Here is a 21,200-nt window from a genome sequence, read left to right on the forward strand (position 1 = left end):
CTTTCGAGTATAAGCTTTGCTATAATCTATCTGCAATTGAAAATCATAACTCCCACTTGACAACTTATGGTCAAGGGATTGAAAATCATAAGTCCTGATTGAACATTCCATCCCTTAATCAAACCATATTGCCTAGGGTGAATCAACATTCCACCACTTAATCAAACCATATTACCTATGGTGAGAATATCTCGTGCAAGAGCATTGCCTTTTTGAGAGAGAGAGAGAGAGAGAGAGAGAGAGCACACCTTTTTTCTTTAATTTTCTTAAACTAAACTCCTCTTTCTCAAAAATCAAGTTATTTGCACATAAATTAAGACTAAGTGGACCACTTAACTGAAGTTAACAATGTGTACTTTTTATTGGGACCTGCACCGCCTTGTCACTGCACCATTGTGTAAGCATATGCCCTCAAGAGCAATGCTAACAAAGAGAAGAATTTGTTCTTGGAACTTCTCAAACTTGGACGAAAGGCGAACATAAGGAGTCATGGATTACAAACGGATGATAAAATCATGATCTACTTACAACAGAAGAACCAAATGAACAATTGAACTAACTTTACTTCCAAGTTCCATATACAAGATCTCACAACCTGGTCAAAATCTGGAATCATTGCTCTGCTGCTGCATTTTAATCCTCACGAGCTCATCAAAACCTGGAATCATTGCAATGCTGCTGCCTTCTCTATCCTTTACACTCTCAGGCTGGTTTTTCAGGCTGTAAAGTATAATTTATGGAACTTGAAGGGGTTTGATTCCCCAGATCTCATTCGCATATTGATGTATGGTCCTATCACTGCTGAAACTGAAGGACCCCGCTGTATTCATTATAGACATTCTGGTCCACCTCTGGAAGTTCCGGAAGAAGAAACTGTTTACTCCTCCCTCTCTCTCTCTCTCTCTCTCTCTCTCTCTCTCCACAGAAGTGAGATGCTCATGATTGCAGCAATTTCATACCAATCCAAATGAGTGCTTGCTTGACTGTGTATCTTTCAATACATTACAACAGGGGAAAACAAATTTGCACTAGGCCAGATAGGCCTATAAAAAGTTCCGGAAGAAGAAAGTGGGTCGTGAGGGGAGCTCTAGAGGCCGAGGGAGTTCAAAGATGTTTACTGTTTACTGATCTCCTGTCTCTCAAAAGGGCCTCTCCTAAGTCCCTGATCCAAAGTCACTACATGAATTATGAATGAGAAGTTTTACAGGACGCATGATTGAGGGTTAACCTGTGGGAAATGGCGTTCCATGTATGTCACCTGCGAGCTTACTGTACTTTAAATACTTACTAAGATATTTCTACACATTCATTCTCTCTTTTCCGCTTCGCTTTGAGTGCCCTTCTTTCCAGTACAACGCGACATGGACTTCGAAAATCAACGGTGACTCCTGACAGATCCATGCCTTCTCGAAATAAACATGTTCTTCATTGCTAGCTAGGGTTTTAACCCTTCGAGCAATAAACACATTTCTTGTTTCTCCAGATGGTCAAAAAATGAACGCATTTTTTGGGCCAAGAAACGGAGTTTCGTGCAACTATGAGATACTGCTACTGTTACCTTGCAGCCCTGGGATTCGTAGTGCACAATACATATGCATCTTGAGCATAGGCGTCAAGACATCCCCTTCCAAAGGCACAGCGGAAGCAGATAGAAAGAGAGAGAGCTGTGAGCTGAGAGCAGACACGGTGATCAAGGAGTTCAATGACCAAGAGCTGAAGAGTGTTTGACAGTGATGGAGTGAGAGTGAGTCGTCAGATAGGTGTACCAGTGTCGTACACACAAAAAGTAAAAGAATGTATTTATACTTACAGTACGGTACACTTACACCTATTAGGATGGGTTCACATGTGTGAAGTAATATATACACGGGAGAGTGCATAAAGAGCCTTTACACCCAACCACCTATTGAGATATCGAGCTTCACTCGTGATATGCCAGGGTGACCGTTGTGCATTTATGTCACCGACCTGTCAATTGTGCAGATGCGGTTGGTACACCGCCCATGAATTATAGCTAGATGACAGCGATCCTTATCTACTCTAGTTCGTGGCTCAATTAGTATGCCACCTTAGTTAGTTGAGTTTGGTTTGAGACCCATATATAGGGTTCTTCTATTTCTATGTACTTGAGTTCTTTTTGGCTTACACAACTAAGAAGAGGAAAATTGTTTTCAGCCTCCACCTTTGTGTGTATTCCCCCATTGTGCAAGCAAGAAAGCTACAAGTGAGACTCCTTCCTTCTCTCCCACAATCTTGACATGGTATCAGAGACTTGTTCGTGGTAAGGAGCTCAAGAAAGTAAACCAAGTTCGCGGTGTTCTGGTAAGAGGACCAGTGTTGCTTTTATTTTTCTGTTTTGGGAGCAAGTCTTTGCAGGTAGCACAGCCGGAAAGTGCAAGAGTGCATTGTCTCAGATTGAGACGCCCTTCGCAGTATAGCAAGAGGGCAGTATATGCTGCGGGACAAGGGCTTTAGCCCTTGGTTGCTCTGTTTTTTTTATTTGAGGCCATTTCGGGGCCTGTTTTGGAGGCGGAAGTTTTCTGTATGCACTCACGAAAAGGCCGTGTTTTTACTGTGCGACCACTAATCTACAGGGCGGTGAAAAGTTACTGTAGAAATTGCATCGTATGCATGTGCGCAGAGACATTGGGAGTTACAGAATCATCCTTGTTGCCTGTTGATGCAAAATCGCCACTAGGAAGTGACTGTGTGGACAAATACCGCTTTCGTCAGTTTTGCAGATTTGCCCTTGTGAGGCTGAAGCTGTGTTCTTTACAGTGACAAAATTTTTTGCAGTGTTCTGTAATGGCGTCTGATTCTCTTTCATTGATTGTCACTGAAAAGCTTGACAATAACAACTTCCAAGCATGGAAGTTCAGAATGACGAATTTCCTTATGGAAAAAGGATATTGGGAATTCGTTACAGGAAATGAAGAAGAACCAGTTCTTCTTGATGTTCCCAATCAACAGCAAATGCAGGCATTTAAAGCATGGCATGAGAGAGCCAGGAAAGTTATGTACTGGCTGTCTATCAGCATTTCAGACTCTATGATTGTGCATATTCAAGATGCAAGTACGCCAAAGGAGGTATGGGATACTTTGTCAAAAATGTATAGCACAAATACGCAAGCCAGGAAAATGCAGCTCAAGCAAGAGTTGCACAATGTGTAAAGAGAAAGTATGAGCATCAATGACTACCACATGAAGGTGAAGACGATTGCAGATGTACTTGCTTCCATTGGGTCGCGAGTGGAAGATGATGATTTAGTTTCTGTGACCTTGAATGGTCTAGAAAAAGATTATGCACAATTCCGAACATCCATTTCCGTCCGTGAAAGATTTCCTGATTTTGAGGAGTTCATTGCTCTTCTAATTTCTGAGGAGCAGAGAAATGGTGGTGCATCTTCTTCAGGAGGAACTTCAAAAGAAGCTGTCTTCTACTCAAATGTTGGAAGAGGTTGAGGCAAGGGTAGAGGAGGCCGATCTAGAGGCCGTGGTAGAAATCAGAATATACAGCAAACTCAAGAAAACCAGTCCTATGGAGGAGGACGTGGTAACTCTAGAGGCAGGGGGAGCCAAAGAGGTCGTGGTGGATGGCAAAGAGGCCAAAATGCAAACAACAATGTTGAATGCTACTACTGTGGTAAAATGGGTCATATGGCTAAAGACTGCTATAAAAAGCAGAATGACATCATGAATGAAAATTTGCAACAAGAAAATTATGCATCTAGTAGACAGGGTGATGACAAAAATGAGCATTTGTTTATGGTGCAGCACATGACCAATTCTGTGACAAGTACAGAAAAAAGCAATGATGTGTGGTATGTTGACTCACGTGCATTAAACCACATGACAGGTCATGCAGAATGGATGCAGGATGCAAGGAAAATGGAAAAACCAAGATTTGTGGAGACTGGTGATGATAGTACACATCCTATTGTGCAGATTGGAAAAATTCCTTTGTCTATGTTGGATGGGAAAAAGAAATACCTGTCGGATGTATTTCATGTCCCGAATATCACCAAGAACCTAGTTTCTGTTGATCAAATGGTTGAGCAAGGCTTGCAGGTCAGATTTAATTCTCATGGATGCTTTGTTGGGGATATGAAAAATAAAGGTCGCTTGATAGCAAAAGGAAAGAAGAATGACAGAATGTTTACGTTGGATGCAGACATGCCTGAATTGAGTACAGCAATGTTTGCACATGGGACCGGTGTAGTTGCAGATATTGATATCTTGCATAAACGCATTGGTCATATTAATGTACAGCGACTTAAATCAATACAAACCTAAAATATTGTTGCAAGATTGCCTAAATTCAAGGTTGGAAAAATGCATAAGGTATGTGAAGCCTGTCAGTTTGGAAAACAGGCAAGGAAACCATTTCCTAGACATGTTCAAGAGAGTAAGAAGCCATTGGAATTAATCCACTCTGAGGTGTGGACTACTAAAGATGCATCTCTTGGAGACTGTCATTATTTTGTCACTTTTATTGATGACTATAGCAGAAAAGTTTGGGTGTATTTTATGAAAAAGAAAAGTGAAGTTTTTGAGCATTTTAAAACTCTTAAAGCTATGGTTGAAAAAGAAACAGGCTTGCAAATAAAATGCCTAAGGTTAGATGGAGGGACAGAGTACCTCTCAAATGAGTTTGCAAGGTTCGTGCAGGAGCATGGCATAAAGCAGCAATATTCATGCAGTCATACCCAACAATAAAATGAAATTGCAAAAAGGAAAAACAGGCATATTGGAGAGGTATCTCGTGCCATACTCAATGAAAAAGACCTGTCAGATTTTTATTAGGCTGAGGCAGTTACTACAGCAATCTACATAATGAACAAGACTCCTACTGCAGCAATACATGGGATGACTTCAGAGGAGAGGTATACTGGTAGGAAACCAGATATTTCTCATTTGAAAATTTTTTGTTACATTGCCTATGTTCATGTGCCAGATGAGTTGAGATCCAAGTTGGATCCAAAAGCTGAGAAGTACATCTTTATTGGTTACTCTTTGCATCAGAAAGGGTATAGATGCTATAACCCTTCTACTCGTAAGTTTACAGTGAGCAGAGATGTTTTTGATGAGATGAGTAGCTGGTATAAACCAGTAAATGTGATTGATAATGTAGATGCACAAAATGGTAATGCTACACAGAATTCATAGCAGCAGTCACAAGATATTAGTGGACCTGGAGTGTCCTCTAGCAGTGGTTCACATTCTTCACCATGGACAGGCAGATTGAGATCAGGAGAATCTTCTCAAAGCAATGCAGGTGAATCAAGTGGCTCAGAACAGAGCATTGATGATGAGTTGGGTATTCCTTCTATTGCTACACGTGGAGTAAGGAAGACCAGGGATGTTTTGAGAGCACCTGGGAGTGAACCTACTTTGCGCAGGTCTACCAGAGCTAGGTATCCTATGGATGAGCTGAAATATGATGGATTTACAGCCATTCACTATACATATATGGTCAAAGTGATACAGGAACCACAACCCACTTCTTTTGAGCAAGCCATAGGAAAAGAAAAATGGGATAAAGCCATGGATGAAGAAATGAATGCCTTGGAAGCAAATGCTATATGGGAATTGGTACCTTTGCCTAAAGATAAGAATGCAATTGGTTGTAAGTGGATTTATAAGGTGAAACACAATGTAGATGGTTCTGTGAATAGATACAAGGCAAGATTAGTAGTCAAGGGGTATGCACAAATATATGGCATTGATTATGAAGAAACATTCAGTCCGGTTGCAAGGATGGCAACCGTAAGAGCAGTCATTGCTATGGCTGCATCAAAGGGATGGTCTTTACATCAGATGGATGTAAAGAATGCCTTCTTGCATGGTGATTTGCAAGAAGAGGTCTATATGGAGCAGCCACCAAGTTATGTGCATGCTGTTCATCCTGAGTTTGTTTGCAGGTTGAAGAAAGCCTTGTATGGCTTGAAGCAAGCACCTAGAGCATGGTCTGACAAGATAGGACAGTATCTTGTTACTATTGGCTTTCAGATTTCCAAGGCAATTTCTCACTTTATGTGAGAAAAACAGAGAAATGTATTATGCTACTTATCATTTATGTTGATGATTTGATTATGACAAGTGACAGTAATGAAGATATCCTTCATGTGAAAATGCTATTGAAGCAAAAGTTTGAGATAAAGGATTTGGGAGAGCTGCGTTATTTCTTGGGCATTGAGGTGATTAGATCACCAAGTGGAATACGGCTCTTGTAGAGGCAGTATGGATTGGACATGCTGTCTAAATATGAGATGACAGGCTGTTAAGCCTATTTCAGTTCCTTTGGAGCAGAATGTGAAGCTGAGCGTAGATGCAGGTGAGCTTCTGAAAGACCCTACTATGTACACACGAATAGTAAGAAGTTTTATTTATATGACTATTACCAGGCCAGATTTGAGCTATGCTGTTGGATTGGTAAGTCAGTTTATGCAGGCTCCAAGGAAACCGCATTTGGATGCGGCTAGACGCATACTCAGGTATGTGAAGTCCACATTGCAGTATGGACTACTTTATGAGACTGGGGTTCAGATACAGTTGTATGGATATACTGATGCTGATTGGGCTAGTAGTATTTCTGATAGACGATCTACCAGTGGATATGTGTTCTCTTTTGGGAGTGCTGCAGTCACTTGGAGCAGCAAGAAACAGCCTACAGTTGCCTTGTGAAGCACAGAGACTGAGTACAGGGGTGCAACAATTGCTGCATGTGAGGTAGCTTGGTTGCATAAGCTACTTTATGATATGCATCAGCCTACAGATGGGCCAGTTGTCATTTATTGTGACAACATGAGTAGTATACACTTGGCAAATAACCCAGTCTATCATGCTAGAACAAAGTACATTGAGGTGCATTATCACTATGTGCGGGAGAGGGTTTTACTAGGTCTTATTGATCTAGTTTATGTCAGCACAGAGGATCAGGTAGCTGACATATTCACGAAGGCATTGGGCGCAGAGAAGCTGCGCAAGTTCAGAGACCTGCTTGGTGTACAGGAATTGGGATTGAGCTCGAGGGGGAGTGTTGAGATATCGAGCTCCACTTGTGATATGCCAAGGTGACCGTTGTGCATTTATGTCACCGACTTGTTAGTTGTGCACATGCGGTTGATACACCACCCATGAATAATAGCTAGATGACAGCTATCCTTATCTACTCTAGTTCGTGGCTCAGTTAGTATGCCACCTTAGTTAGTTGAGTTTGGTTTGAGACCCATATATAGGGTTCTTCTATTTCTATGTACTTGAGTTCTTTTTGGCTTACACAACTAAGAAGATGAAAATTGTTTTCAACCTCCACCTTTGTGTGTATTCCCCCATTGTGCAAGCAAGAAAGCTACAAGTGAGACTCCTTCCTTCTCTCCCACAATCTTGACACCACCTCCCACTTAAAGGTCCTAAGCAAACCTTTAACCAACTCCCACAAGTCTAATGCAATGCTCATGTTGAGCCTTTGCAAGACTTTTAGTGAGAACATTTGCAGGGTCATCCTATAATATGATCTTAGTCAGGGTGACTAGACCATGATCCAAAACCTGTCTGATAAAATGATACCCAACATCAATATGTTTGGTACGTGCATGAATCGTGGAATTCTTAGCCAGGCATACAGCGCTCTGGCTATCACATCTAAGTACAGGTGTTTTGGTGGGCAGCCCAAAATCCTTGACCAAACGACTAAGCCAAACTGCTGCTTTTGAAGCTTCAGTGGCTGGAATATATTCAGCCTCAGTGGTAGAGAGTGCTACTATATTTTGCAATCTAAAGCAACAAGAAACCGCGCCACCCGTCAAGGTAGAGATATACCCGCTAGTAGACTTGCGAGTATCCAAGCCACCTGCCATGTCTACATCACAATACCCCTGCAGATCCAATGTACCCTTGCCATAGCAAATACATTAACTTTGTGTGCCCTTAAGGTACCGTAAGATACATTTCACTACTTCCCAATGTGCTTTGCCAGGATTTGACATGAACCTACTTACAACTCCCACTGCATAAGCAATGTCAGGTCTAGTGGCAACCATAGCATACATGAGTGAACCACAAGCTAAAGCATAAGGAACACCCTTCATAGTATTGGTTGCCTTATCATCTTTTGGGCAATCTGTTTTGCTAAGCTTAAGATAGGGTGGAAAAGGTACACCAAGAGGCTTAGCATCAGCCATAGAAAAACGATCAAGTACTTTGCTGATGTACTTTTCTTGTGAGAGAAATAAGAGTTGTTGCTCTCTATCTCGTGTTACACGCATGTCCAAAATATGATCAGCTGCATCCAAATCCTTCATAGAAAAGACTGAATTCAGCTGCTTTTTTAATACATTAATCTGACTTTTATGCTTATCAACAATATGCATATCATCCACATAAAGTACAAGTATAGTAAGGCTTCCATCATCAGCCTTTCTTAATATATAAGCACTGATCTGCACTACTTCTATTAAAACCATGTGAGAGCATGAAAGCATCAAACTTTTTATACCATTGTCTAGGAGCTTGTTTCAAACCATACAAGCTTCACTAAAGCTTACATACCAAATGCTCCTTTCCATGTATAACAAAGCCTTCGGGCTATTTCATATACAGCTCTTCTTCCACATCACCATGCAGAAATGCAATTCTAACATCCATCTGATCAAGTTCAAGATCCATAGATGCTACAATGGCAAATAACACTCGAAGAGTGGTCATTTTGACAACAAGAAAAAACACTTCCTGAAAATCAATGCCCTCCTTTTGTGTATAGCCCTTAGCCACAAGTCTAGCTTTGTATTTGGGTTTACCATCCACACATTTGATTTTATAGACCCATTTGTTAGGAATGGCTTTTCTATCCTTGGGCAATGCAACCAAATCCCAAGTATCATTCTGATACAATGACTTCATTTCTTCTTGCATAGCTAGCTCCCACTTTTTCTTTAACTTACATAATAAGACCTCTTTATAAGTAAAAGGCTCACCTTCATCTGTGAGTAAAATGCAGTCCAAAGAAGAATCAAATCTTTCTATAGGTCTTCTAACACGTGTAGACCTTCTTACCCAATGATCTGTGTTATCAGGTAATGGATCGACATCCAAGGGAATGCCAATGACCTCATTGTTTGGCTGCTGAACTGCATGTTCGGGTTGCTATCAGACAATTTCAGGCTGTTGTAATTCATTTTCAGAATGCTAATTTTGGTGCTCAAGCTGATGTTCAGCCTCCCCTTGCTGCCCATTTTCATCAGGCTCAATGATGATGCACTGATTGTCACAATCAGTATCAAAAGGAGCTGAATTTTCAGTGACTAATGGCTACTCAAATAACTAATCATGCTGAAATTTAACGTTTTTTTTGTTTGAGTTATTAGGTGTGACATTTTTCAGCAGCTTTGACTCATTGAATATCACATCTCGACTGCGTAGCACCTTTTTAATGCTTGGAACCCAAACTCGATAGCCCATTTCACGTTCATCTCCATAACCCATGAAGATGCCTCCATGAGATTTCATGTCAAGTTTGATTCTGCTATCAAAAAGTACATGTACATAGCATTCGCAGCCAAAGACTCTTAAGTGGTTTTATAAAGCAGGTTTGCCAAACCAAACCTCTTCAAGGATGCCACTATCAAGTGCACAATGTGGAGATTGGTTGCAAATATACATCGCGTTTTAAGTGCCTCTCCCCAAAAAGATTCCAAGAGATTAGCTGTGGATAGCATGCACCGAATCTTCTCACATAACGTGCGATTCATTCGCTCAGCCACACCATTAGAAGATGGATTGTAAGGAGTTGTAAGCTCTCGTTTAATCCCGTTGTCATCACAAAACTTATTGAATTCTTCAGATACATACTCTCCCCCATCATCTGTTCTTATGCATTTTAGCTTTAGGCCTTTTTGAGTATTAAACAATGCATAAAACCTTTTAAAAGTATCCAATGCCTCACTTTTTTGCTTAAGCAAGTAGACCCATAGCTTCCTAGAATGGTCATCAATAAAAGACACAAAATAACGGAAACCACTATGAGTTTTTATTGGCATGGTGCAAACATGAGAATGGACTAAATTCAAGATACATGCCTTCCTAGAGGCTCCATGAGAGTAGGAACTCTTTACATGTTTACCAAAGATACAATCATCACAAAAATCAAGCTTTGAACTTTTCACATCAACTCTTCTAAGTGAAGAGAGTGCCTGCAAACCCTTTTGGCTCATATGTCCAAGACACTTATACCACAACTCCATGTGTGACTGTACTTCAACAACGACAACAAACCTTCCAGGAAGTGCCTTGCAATAGAGATAATACACAATCCCCTTTTTACCACCTCTAGTGACTAGCATAGATCCTTTCTCTATTTTCCACATACCACCACCCAAAGTAGTGAAATAGCCTTTGTTGTCTAGCTGCCCAACAGAAAGCAAGCTCTTCTTGATGCCTGGAACATATCTAATATCATCAAGTATCAATTCCTGACCATTTTCTAGAGCCAAGTGTATGGTGCCCATTCCTTTGATATCACATGCATGATTGTTGCCAAGGTAGACTTTTCCAAGATTACCTTCTACATAGGTAGAAAGACACTCCAAAGATGGAGTTACATGAAAAGAAACATTGTTGTCAACAATCCATGATTGTGAAAAACCATCATGAGCTGACAACAAGGCATCTATCACATCTGTTTTAGTGATATACATGTCCTCAACTATCATAGCAAGCACATCTGGATATGCAACTAGCAAGTCAGCATCTTTATCATCTTCTATCTCCTCAATAACAACACTAGATACCACATTTGCTTTTTCTATCTCTTTAGGGGTAGAGCTGCCATGCTTATCATTCTTTTTGCATTTTGCATTAGCTTGCTTCTTACATTCTTGTTCCTTCTTAAAGTACCTGCAATCGGGCTTTTTATGCCCTTTGCAACATCATTGATAACAAGTTACACCTTGATGTTTTTTCTTGCTTTTGCTACGATTTTTGTTTTTATTTGCAACATTATACCTTTTTTCAAGTCTTCCTCTTACATTATAGAGACTGATCCACTTTTTCCCCACTTGCCTTGTGCCTAATCTCTTCATTCAGAATAGAACCACACACACCATCAAATGTCAAGTTGGGATTATTGCTCAATGACACAACCAATGCTTCCCATGAATCGAGCAAGGTCATGGCCAAGAAGATAGCCCTCAATTTCAGATCAAAAGCTAGCAAACCTGCATCCTGTAACTGACTCAAAATACTAGTGAAAGCATTCAGATGCTCTGAGGCAGGTTTGGACTCATTAAGCTTCAAGTTGACCAACTTCCGCATGAGATGTACGTGATTGACAGGAGTTGTATTCTCATAAGTAGCCTTAAGCTTTTCCCAAACTACATAGGCAGTATCAAGCCCCTTTATATCAACCAAGATATCATCTGTGATGGCCATTTTAATGTAAGTAATGGCCTTTTTATTCATTTTAGCCCAATCCTCGTCTGACAAAGTAACAAGCTTATGTTCTTCTAAAGCATCATCACAATCCTTTAGAAAGAGTATACCCTGCATACTATTTTTCCAAAGATCAAAACCATTTCCGTCAAATCTACGAATCTCAAAGAGATTCTTTGTGTCAGATGTAGATGCACTGCCAGCCATCTTCAGCAATACACAACTGTAATGAAGGGCTGAGTGCTTTCAGCCAATAGCAAGGTTTCTGAATTATAACAACAAGTACACACTTTCGTACTTTTAAAGTGTCCAAGAAGCAGATGTTTAGCTGCAAATTTCAGTCTCAAGTACTGATTACAGCATATGCACGTATCAAATTTGATACATTTACATTAAGAATAGCTCCCACTTCAGTAGTACATCACAAAAATTCCCAAATGCAATGACCCAAATGCTGTATCTACCACTGTTTCACTGCATAATGAGTATTCAGCAATGCATGTACCAAGAGAAGCTGCCCTTTTTCAACATTTGAAGCATCCAAAACTCTAAAGACTCCCACTTAGCAGTGAATCTGCTGCAAATTTCACTGTCCAGTCTCAAAACGACTCAAAAATACATCACCAATGTGAAAAGCCCCAAAATTTCTGCAGTGAATCTGCTCCAATTGCATAAATACATCATCCTGAGCATCAAATGCGGGCTAATGCAGCAGAAATTTCACGATTTCTACAAAAGCCCCAAATTTTGAGGTCCAACAGTGCACAATTTCCAAGAAATTGGCTCATCCAAGCAAAAATTTCACTTGCGTTTGAGAATCCCCAAAAAATTTCTAAGGCATGTGCACTCAATGTCTGCAATTTATGGTCCAAAGGTCATTGCAATATGTGTTATGCACCAAATTTGGGAAAAGCCCCAAATTTCAAGACACAGATTAGCACAAATTTGCACTCTGTGCTTGTAGGTGTGAACACCCAGTAAAGAGGGGAAAATAAGGTGAAGAAAATTAAAGAGAAAAAAAATGTGTCGTTGACCTTCTCCCCGTCGTTCGTGTGACAGGATGACCTGTCACGCGTCAAGTGGAAGCCTTCCTGTCCCGTCACGCAGTGGTCGTCGTGCAGCCCCGTCGCACAGCAACGTCGCCTCCGGCCCCGTCGCGCTATAACCTCGTGTAGCAGCTGCCTGTCGATCAGTTGTCAATCTACCGTCGACTGTCTTCGCTTACCTATCGTCTACCCCTCAACAGTCCACCAAACTGTTACACCTGTTATGCCTGCACCCGACTAGTCGTTCGACCTGATGCCTGCTCATCTACTCCTCAACAGCTTGCATGAGCCATATGCTCCGATACCGATTTTCAAAGGCGAAGCAGAAGCAGATAGAGAGAGAGAGAGCTATGAGCTAAGAGCAGACACAGTGATCGAGGAGTTCAATGACCCAGAGCTGAAGAGCTTGACAGTGATGGAGTGAGAGTGAGTCATCAGATAGGTGTGTACCAATGTGGTGCACAAAGAATAAAAAAATGTATTTATACTTAGGGTACGGTACACTTACACCCGTTAGGGTGGGTTCACATGTGTGAAGTAATATATACACGAGAGAGCACGTAAAGGGCCTTTACACCCAACACCCCTACGGCCTATATCCACCATTCTCCACCTCGTGTGATTTGCTATCGATTCATCAAATGGCTACAACATATGTCTGATCATCTCTTGCCTATGAGAGATTGGCAAGGACAGTTGAAGCTCTAACATTGAGTTTCAGTTATTTTATGTCTTTTAGACACTTAAGATGGAGGTGACATCGATGCATTTTGTTTCTAGGGCAATGGTCATTTGGGCAGGCTGACCTAGACACCCACGTTTGGGCCTAGCCAGTTTGTATACCAGTTGTGGCCTCGGTTTCCCTATTTATGTGCAGCCTGGCTGCTCCCTCCATTCAGTCATTGTTCAACCAGCCCTCCTCTTTCTTGTCTCACCCCCTGGCCTCCATCTAACTTGTTGTCTTCAAGTTTACCTATGATGGTACCTTATACTCCCTATACTTCTGTATACGAGGGAACCGTTAGGCATGACATGCTCATGAGAGGGATTTCACATTTGTTACATATTTTCATATGCGCAATCTAGTGACACACGTGCACTTAGTGCACCCAAGGACTAGGGATCCCTTCACACTAAGAAATTGCGCCACCCACATCCTACACCAATGGACACATGCACTAGTGCACTCACTACGCACAAGCCACACATCTACACCAACCCTTAGGACCTGTCACACAAGTAGCATGTGCAATTAACCACACTAGTGCACCGAGTGCACTCCACCAGTACATTGCAACCCGGTACACATAGACCTTAAAGTGCCTACCCAAACCATTATAGAGACATGCAATCATCTAAAGTCCGCAGATCCATGATTGATACCTCCATAAAGAAAGGTAAGAGTGGTAAGGACATACAAAGAAACTTCCTTGGCAGTGCATGCCTGAAACGAATAGGGATTGCCCTTACTGCCAAAAATTTGGCCACTTTTAATGACAATTGTCTTTCCAAGGCCAAGGGTGCTAAGGGTGCCAAGGGTGTTTTACCCAAATCTAAGATTTCCTCTCCTAAGCCAATCTTGGCCCCATCCTAACAATGGTAGTGCTACTTCATGGCGGTTGAGAGGGAATACTCCCCAAGGTGGTGGTGCAATTTCTCCATCCCCTATACATGTGTCAAGGGCTTCACATTGGCACTACGCTCCAACCCCTCAAGTAGGGTCTTATGGCTTATCTTCCTCATTCAAGCCTCCCCCTTTAGGCTAGATACTTAAGATCCCTAGACTAGACTTGGGATTCTTAGGCCAATCAGACTTAGGCTCTTTAGGCCAAGTTAAGCCATCTTTAGGCTAGTCTAGGTAGACCTTTGGACTAATCTCCTTTCAGGTATCTTTATGCTAAGATAGGCCAATCATTCTATAACTCCTTAGGCTAAGTTCTTATTAAGGTCTATTCAATCTTCTTCCATTGCACACTTTTTTAGGCCTCTTCTTTCACTTTTTCCATTACACATCCTCTCTTTAACTTTGCTACATATCTTAGATTTGCACCAGTGCATTTTTTTGGTACTATTCTTTGGTACTTATATGTTGTGTTTTGTTTTCTAGCAAGGAATAACATTGCAAGAATGTACAAATCCTAGCTAGACTAGAGGCATGGATTTTCATCCCTCATTGGTGGTTGAGTCTTTGCATTTTTTGTTAGCAAGGGAATAGAGGTAATGCTTTCTCTCTTAGGATTGAGTTTTGGACATACTTTTGCATTATTGATTAACACAAAGAGGGAGCTTGTGTTTCCTCTCCTAAACTTGAGTTTCATCCAACCTTGCAACTACCTCATAGCTCCTCACAAAGGTGCTCCATTTTCTACATTTCCCACGTGATGTTGTCACTACCTTAGTGAACTTCGGCTCCTCCTTCAGTATCCATGTAGGAGGTTTAAGAAGGGGTTGCCCACATGTTGCATTCAAGTTTCGACTTGTCTTCCTTATCTTTGACATCAACACTCCTTTTCTTCTGTATCCATGCATTCATTCTTCTATTCTAAATGAGCCCTTCAACAAGTGAACAATACCCCCACAAGGACACTATCTAAGTGAAACCTTGCTATATGAGCACACCGCTTACTACATTCCCACTGCATAGCCTTGTGTTTAGGAATTTCAACACCTTAATAGATGAAAACCTATGTTTGTGAGCATCTTTCCAAGTAAAAACCCATGCATTGTGTAGCATGTTCCCCTTTTATCTCATCAAGCATAGAATTGTGAGCTTCTTTTCTTACCCCAAGATCCCAAGCACCTACCCCATTCTTTGCAACGTACCTTCATCATCAACACCCTTAATGATAGTTGTACATTATCATTTCACTTTTATGTGAACTAACGAGCCAAGCCAAATATTTATTTATTTATTTTCTAAACAAACCCACAGGAGCATTCCATCACATACAAGATCATGGCCAGCCCTTGGGTAGTCCTTCACGACACAATGCACCCTTGGTTCAAAGGTTTGATTTCACTTTTTTGGGAAGGGCTTTGTGGGTATACCATGGCATTGCTGCTAGAAACACATGTACAGAGAGTAGTAGTCACTCAAGCTATGCTTGGGCTGTGCTTCTACATGTGATTCCCTAGGCTCAGCAATGAACCCTCACATGTGCAGCATCACAAGGGTGTAATCGTGAGATGTGTCTCAATGTTGTATCCTAAGAATGCCACCCCAAAGGCGGTCAAGTAGAAGAATAAAAGATAAGATTATGTGAAGGGAGAAGGATGGAAAATGGATGTTAGTTCAAAGGTAGAAAATATCGTGCAGTTAGGATACAAGAAAGAAGATAAAGATAGATGGTCGTGTTAGAAGGATAAGCCCTTGTACCCATAGGTTACAACCCCGTTGAAAGAAGAACCAACCTTAGAAAAAATGCAGTTTGAGAAGGGGGAGGATAAGCTTGATCCTCATCTTAGAACACCTCCACCCGTTGAGATTGAGAATGAGGCCAAGTTGGCACCCTCCTTTGAGACACCAGATGTCCTTGATAAAGATGATGATGAGGAAGTAGATGAGGATATATGCTTAGAAGATGAAAATAGAAGGGTGAAAGCAACTTGGGCAAGGCATCCAGGAGTTCAGAAAAGAAGAAGAGAAAAAGAAAGAGTTAAAAGAAAAAGAAGAAGAAAAGGGAGAGAGATCTTGGAACGCCTCTACCCCAACAACCCAAAGGAAAAAAGAAAAGCGAAGACGAGCTCACAGCCTAGATCTTGGAACACCTCTACCCCAACAACCCTAACCCAAGAAGAGATAGAAGAAAATGATAGGAAAGAAGAAGAAAAATACTTGTTAGATAGAACCATAAAGAAGATCAAGGAAAAGATGAGATAAGAAAAGAGTAGAAAAGAGATCGAAGAATAAGTAGAGTTAGCTAGGAAGAAGCTAGAAGAGAAAGAAGAGAGAGAGAGATAAATGAAAGGAAGCAAGTAGACGAAAACAATAAGAAGAAAGTTAGGAAGAAGAATGAGCAAATAGAAAAAAGGAGAGGAGCCAAGCTAGAAGAAAGAGTGCGGGGAGCTAGAAAGCCGAAGGAAGAAGATAGGCTAGAACAAGAAGAGCAAGAAAAGATAGACCTAGGGATCAAGGCCAAAGAAGAAAAGATAGAAGATGAGTTAGACTTGGGCAAGAAAGAGAAAGAGCAAGGCTGAAAAGAAGGAAAGACAGAAAAAAGAGAGACTGAGTCTGAGAAGAAAAAGAAGAACACAAACCAAATGTCAAGAAATAAAGGCAAGCCAATAGAGCCAAGATGAGAGATGAGAATAAAGATGCCTCCAAAAAACCCAAGCTAAACTCGTGGCTAAGGATGAAGCAAACCCAACTTCCTATCCAAGGCCACATCCCATCCCAGCCAAATCGAATCAAAGTAGGAACCAAGTGCACTTCAGCAATGAAGTCATTGGCTATGCCTTTGAGCCCAAAGAGGTAAACCCTTATGAGCTTGGACAAAATGAGTCAAAGAATGAAGCCTCAAAGAAGGGAGAGCATGAGAGAGTACTCACAATATGGTGCAACCAAGGTAACTTAGTGCCATGGAAGGGAACCTTGCTAGTTGAGCCTTGAAGAACTCTCCAACTTGCTCTAAAGGTGAATGTCTTTGGACTATGGAACCCATTGAAACCATACTCATTGCTGGTAAAGATTAAGATCTCAACATTCAAGCCACAAGGAATGCAAGGAGTTGTCATCTCGATTCTATGGATCGTGATACAACAAGCACTCCAAACATAGCCATCACCCCAAGAACTTCAATGATACCTCTAGTTCCACAACCTCGAATCCGAGCTAAGTGTGACGACTAAGTCCATGCCCCGCAAAGAACCTCAACTCTAAATAAGGCTAAGAAGACCCAAACAAGTGCCATGCACCAAGACCACACCTTTCGTGCGAAAAGACAAGCTGAATAAAGCAACTTGTCTAAGTTTTAAGGCAAGCAAAAAAGATTCAACAAAGATGCCCAGGAGAACAGCTCAAGTACTTGACTTGGAGATGAGGGCAAAGCACCTTGGCAAATGAACCAAGAGACCCTAGTCTCCAAGGCCCAAGGCAAAGGCAAGAAGAAAGGAAGGAACTGCACAAGGAGCAACCCAATGGGCTATTGCCTTAAGGTGTGGCACAATATGGTACCAACCGAGCTACCATGCCTTGACTCCAACAACATGACAACTTGGCGCACCTACAAAGCTTGGCATACAAAGCCATAAGCATCAAGCCAAATAAAGTTAGGATTATGAAACCTCCACTCCTAAAATGTAGTTGAGTCAAGGGCAGACTAGAATGAAAAATAATAAAAGTTGAGTCTAGATGGGCAAAACCCTAAGCACCTTGATAGAAAAAGCTATGTTAAGAGCCCCCAAGTTGTAGTAGAGCAAACACTAACCAACTTGATAGAAAAGATTGCATTAAACCCCATTGATGAATCAAGTCCTAGACCAGCAAACACTGACCAGCTTGATAGAATGAGTTGTGTTAGATTGTTGAGAACAACAATCCATTAAGCTAAGGTGAGTGTAAGGGCTTCGTAGGTATACCATGGCAATGCTACTAGAAACACCTATATAGGGAGTAGTAATCACTCGAGCTTTACTACTTGTGGTTCTACATGTGATTCCCTAGGCTCAATAGTGAACCCTCACAAGTGCGGCATAACAACAATGTATTATTATGAGATGTGCCTCAATGTTGTATCTTTCTATATCATGAATACAAAGGATTCCATATTGATATATCTTGTGTGGCTTTCCACTATGCCATTTATGTGCCTCGTGACAAGTTATAACTTAAAAGTCCCTTGAAGGTCCGTTACCGTGTGCGTGTGTGTGTGTGTGTGTGTGTGTGAGACTTCAAGTCTACTTCTCATTCGGTTCAATCACTATTTTTGGGCTTGAGAGGGCGTTCTAAACCACCTAGAAATTGCTACAAGTTTATTCTATTTGTTTGCATTTTTTTGGCTCTCAAAACAGATGAAAAAGGTTTGTTTTGTATATACAAGATTCTAGAACTTTGACAAGACAATTGGCTCTAAAATTTCATATAAAAGAGAATCACTATCATTGCAGTTTGCCACTCTCTTCCTTGATTATCATCTCTCCAACCTCTCTATGCACAAGTACAAGTATACTGGTAGCTATCAATACAATTGGTAGCTACCTCTTATAGTATAGTTGATAGAAACTAATACAAGTAACTAGTACCTGTTAGTACAACCAGTGGTTATACCTAGTGTCTACCAACTCTCATGCATTCAGTTCTACAGGCAACACTTGCCCTCAGCCCACTCCCACTCAAGAAAAGGCTATTGGATAGCCCTCCACTCCTTAAATCACAACTCGCATACTTGGTTATTCATTGAGTTTCATCATTCAGCATTCATTCATCTCTTTCATCTCCACTTGTGCTTTTCCTGAATTCATTGTGTTAGTCATGTCTGTACACTCTCTGTGTTTTGTTTGTAATCCCTAGTGTATCCTCACACATGGATCAATTTTGTAGCTGTTAGGCTAGGATCAAGAGGAAACTACTCAATCGTGGAATGTAAATGAACCACCACAACCTACCCCTGAGGAGGGGTGTTGAAAATGCAAGGGTAGATAATGTTTAGGATTCATTAGAACCTTAGTCTCTAGCATGGCAGCATCTACTAAACCATGATGTTATCAGCCAAGAGTTTCAAATAAATAAGCACTCTATCAAGACAAAGAAGGTAGAGTGAATATTAGGAGAGGTGGAGATGATTTAGTGAAGTCCTCAAGAGAGCCATTGAGCCACTCGGCCACATTAGCTGTAACTGGAAGCCTAATTAAAGGCGCATGACTAATGCATTTGTAGTGTGTGGATTGGAGCTTTCTCTCAGTCCTTATCATGGCTACCTTTATCTATGATCCTGGATGTCTTTTTCAGAAAAGGGAATAATATAAGAGTATCATACTTGGACAGATCCCAAATGCACCAGCAGCCCAGCAATCCATGCTAAAATGCACCCAGAAACATGCAATTGAAGTGGGCAGCAATATGAAGCCTGAAAATAGCAAAACACAAGCTGGATGGTGACTCGGGCACTCAAAATGGGCTGATCAAAGTGCAAATGTGAAGGAGATGGGTCTACATTAGGCAACCTTTCCAGAGGAAAAATACAGCTCTAGCTGCAGAGAACTGGAGGAGAACCAGCAGTACTCATGTGAATAGCAATTGACTGGAGCTGCTTGCTAATGGAAACTGAGAAAAAGAGAGTTGTTCTACTAGTTTACAAGGGTGCAAACTAATTTGCAGAAAGAGGCTCTACTTAAAATGCAGGAAACAGGGCTGCTCAAAAGAAAAGGGATTTAGATAGCCAAACAAGTCACTAAGTCATTAAATCTCATTTTGTGACCATTAGAACAACCGTCTAGATTTCTTATTGTTGAAAATGTTTGGCCACTTGTGTATCATAGTCTGGGGACCCTCTTGACAAGATTGTGGCCCTCTCTCACTTGAAACCGTCTGTCTGTCAGGGATTGTCATCACATCACAAGTGCACTGCACAATTGGTTAATTAGAAAGGTGGCTGCAATTCAAGATGTGCAATTTGTTTGACATAAAATGCTGGTTTGGATGGATACTCTTACTGATCACAATCGTCAACATCATACTTCTAAGCTCGCTTGCAGCAGCATGCTTGTTAAAATAGTAGCTTAAGAAGGTGCAAGATGGATTGGTGATACATCAATGGCATCTTGAACTGCTGCCTCATCAGCACCCAGCTTAAGGCCCTAGCTTAAATATCTCTGTTGCAGTCATTAACTTCATTATGAGACTAATTGAGATTATCGACTGTGTTTTTGTATCATGTTCATGTTTTTGGTCTCTGTGTGTGTGGGTACAGTCTGCTTGCTTATAAAAAATCAAGTACCAAGCCACACACAAACGTGCACATGTTGCAGGAAATTTAACATAGGTGAAATGTACAGTTCAATATCATACCTCTTGATCCCTGTATGCCTCATCCACAATATCTTGGCAGTCAATATAAGCAGGGAAGTCCTTTCCAACTAAAAAGTAATCACCTTTTCCAAATCCTTCATTCCCCTCAAGTGATCCCAAAAGATCTGTGTAGTCATATTCACCAAATGCCCTGCTTCGAATGAACTCCTTTGCCTCTTCAAATCTTGGGTCTGGTTTGAACTGCATTGGCAGACAAGTGTGTGACATACTTAGGCACACAATACTCCCAAAGGCAGTAGAAAGAAACATCAGCAATAGCACCAAATGGATTTCAAAGCAGCGATACCTTTCCTGCTGCCCGTTCCTTACGAAGACCAGCAATCTCATGGGCATACGCACCAAACAAAAAGAAATTATCTTCACCCACTTGTTCACGAATTTCAACATTTGCACCATCTAAAGTGCCAATCAAGACACATCCATTCATGGAAAATTTCATGTTGCTTGTTCCACTTGCCTCCATTCCAGCGGTGCTACAGAATTCATACCAGTCAGATAGTTAAAAGAGTGTACACAAAGCAAGTAGTTGAAAGAAAGTATATAAGCCAGAGAGAATTGAAATAGTCTCTCATTAATCCCATCTAAAAAGAACATGGAATGAACATACCAACTGTTCTGCATTGGCTCAGAGACTAGGAAGGACGGTATAGTAAATGGAGCATGCACACGACCAAACAATCATTTGCATGGTTTCATACTAC

At 41.1% G+C, this 21,200-nt stretch overlaps 1 protein-coding gene across 3 annotated transcripts in view; it reads right to left on the bottom strand.

Annotated features, from left to right (window-relative positions):
* Positions 1 to 278: 278 nt before the first annotated feature.
* LOC148037912 (Glycosyl transferase, family 35) overlaps positions 279 to 21,200 on the bottom strand; it is a 76,934-nt gene continuing 56,012 nt past the window's right edge. Inside the window, exons 11-13 of one of the 3 annotated variants that reach the window (XM_087676920.1) lie at positions 20,786 to 20,972; positions 20,479 to 20,679; positions 279 to 851 (exon numbers count right to left, since the gene is read on the bottom strand). In XM_087676920.1, coding sequence (XP_087533046.1) covers positions 735 to 851; positions 20,479 to 20,679; positions 20,786 to 20,972 — 505 coding nt within the window. In that variant the 3' untranslated portion in view covers positions 279 to 734. Of the gene's footprint in view, positions 852 to 20,478; positions 20,680 to 20,785; positions 20,973 to 21,200 lie in introns of those variants that run through there. The other 2 variants (XM_087676919.1, XR_015690732.1) reach the window with 2 other exon arrangements.

This window comes from Lygodium microphyllum, chromosome 4, assembly GCF_053477565.2.
Source record: "Lygodium microphyllum isolate KBCC chromosome 4, Lygodium_microphyllum_v1.1.10, whole genome shotgun sequence".
NCBI classification, from domain to species: Eukaryota; Viridiplantae; Streptophyta; class Polypodiopsida; order Schizaeales; family Lygodiaceae; genus Lygodium; species Lygodium microphyllum.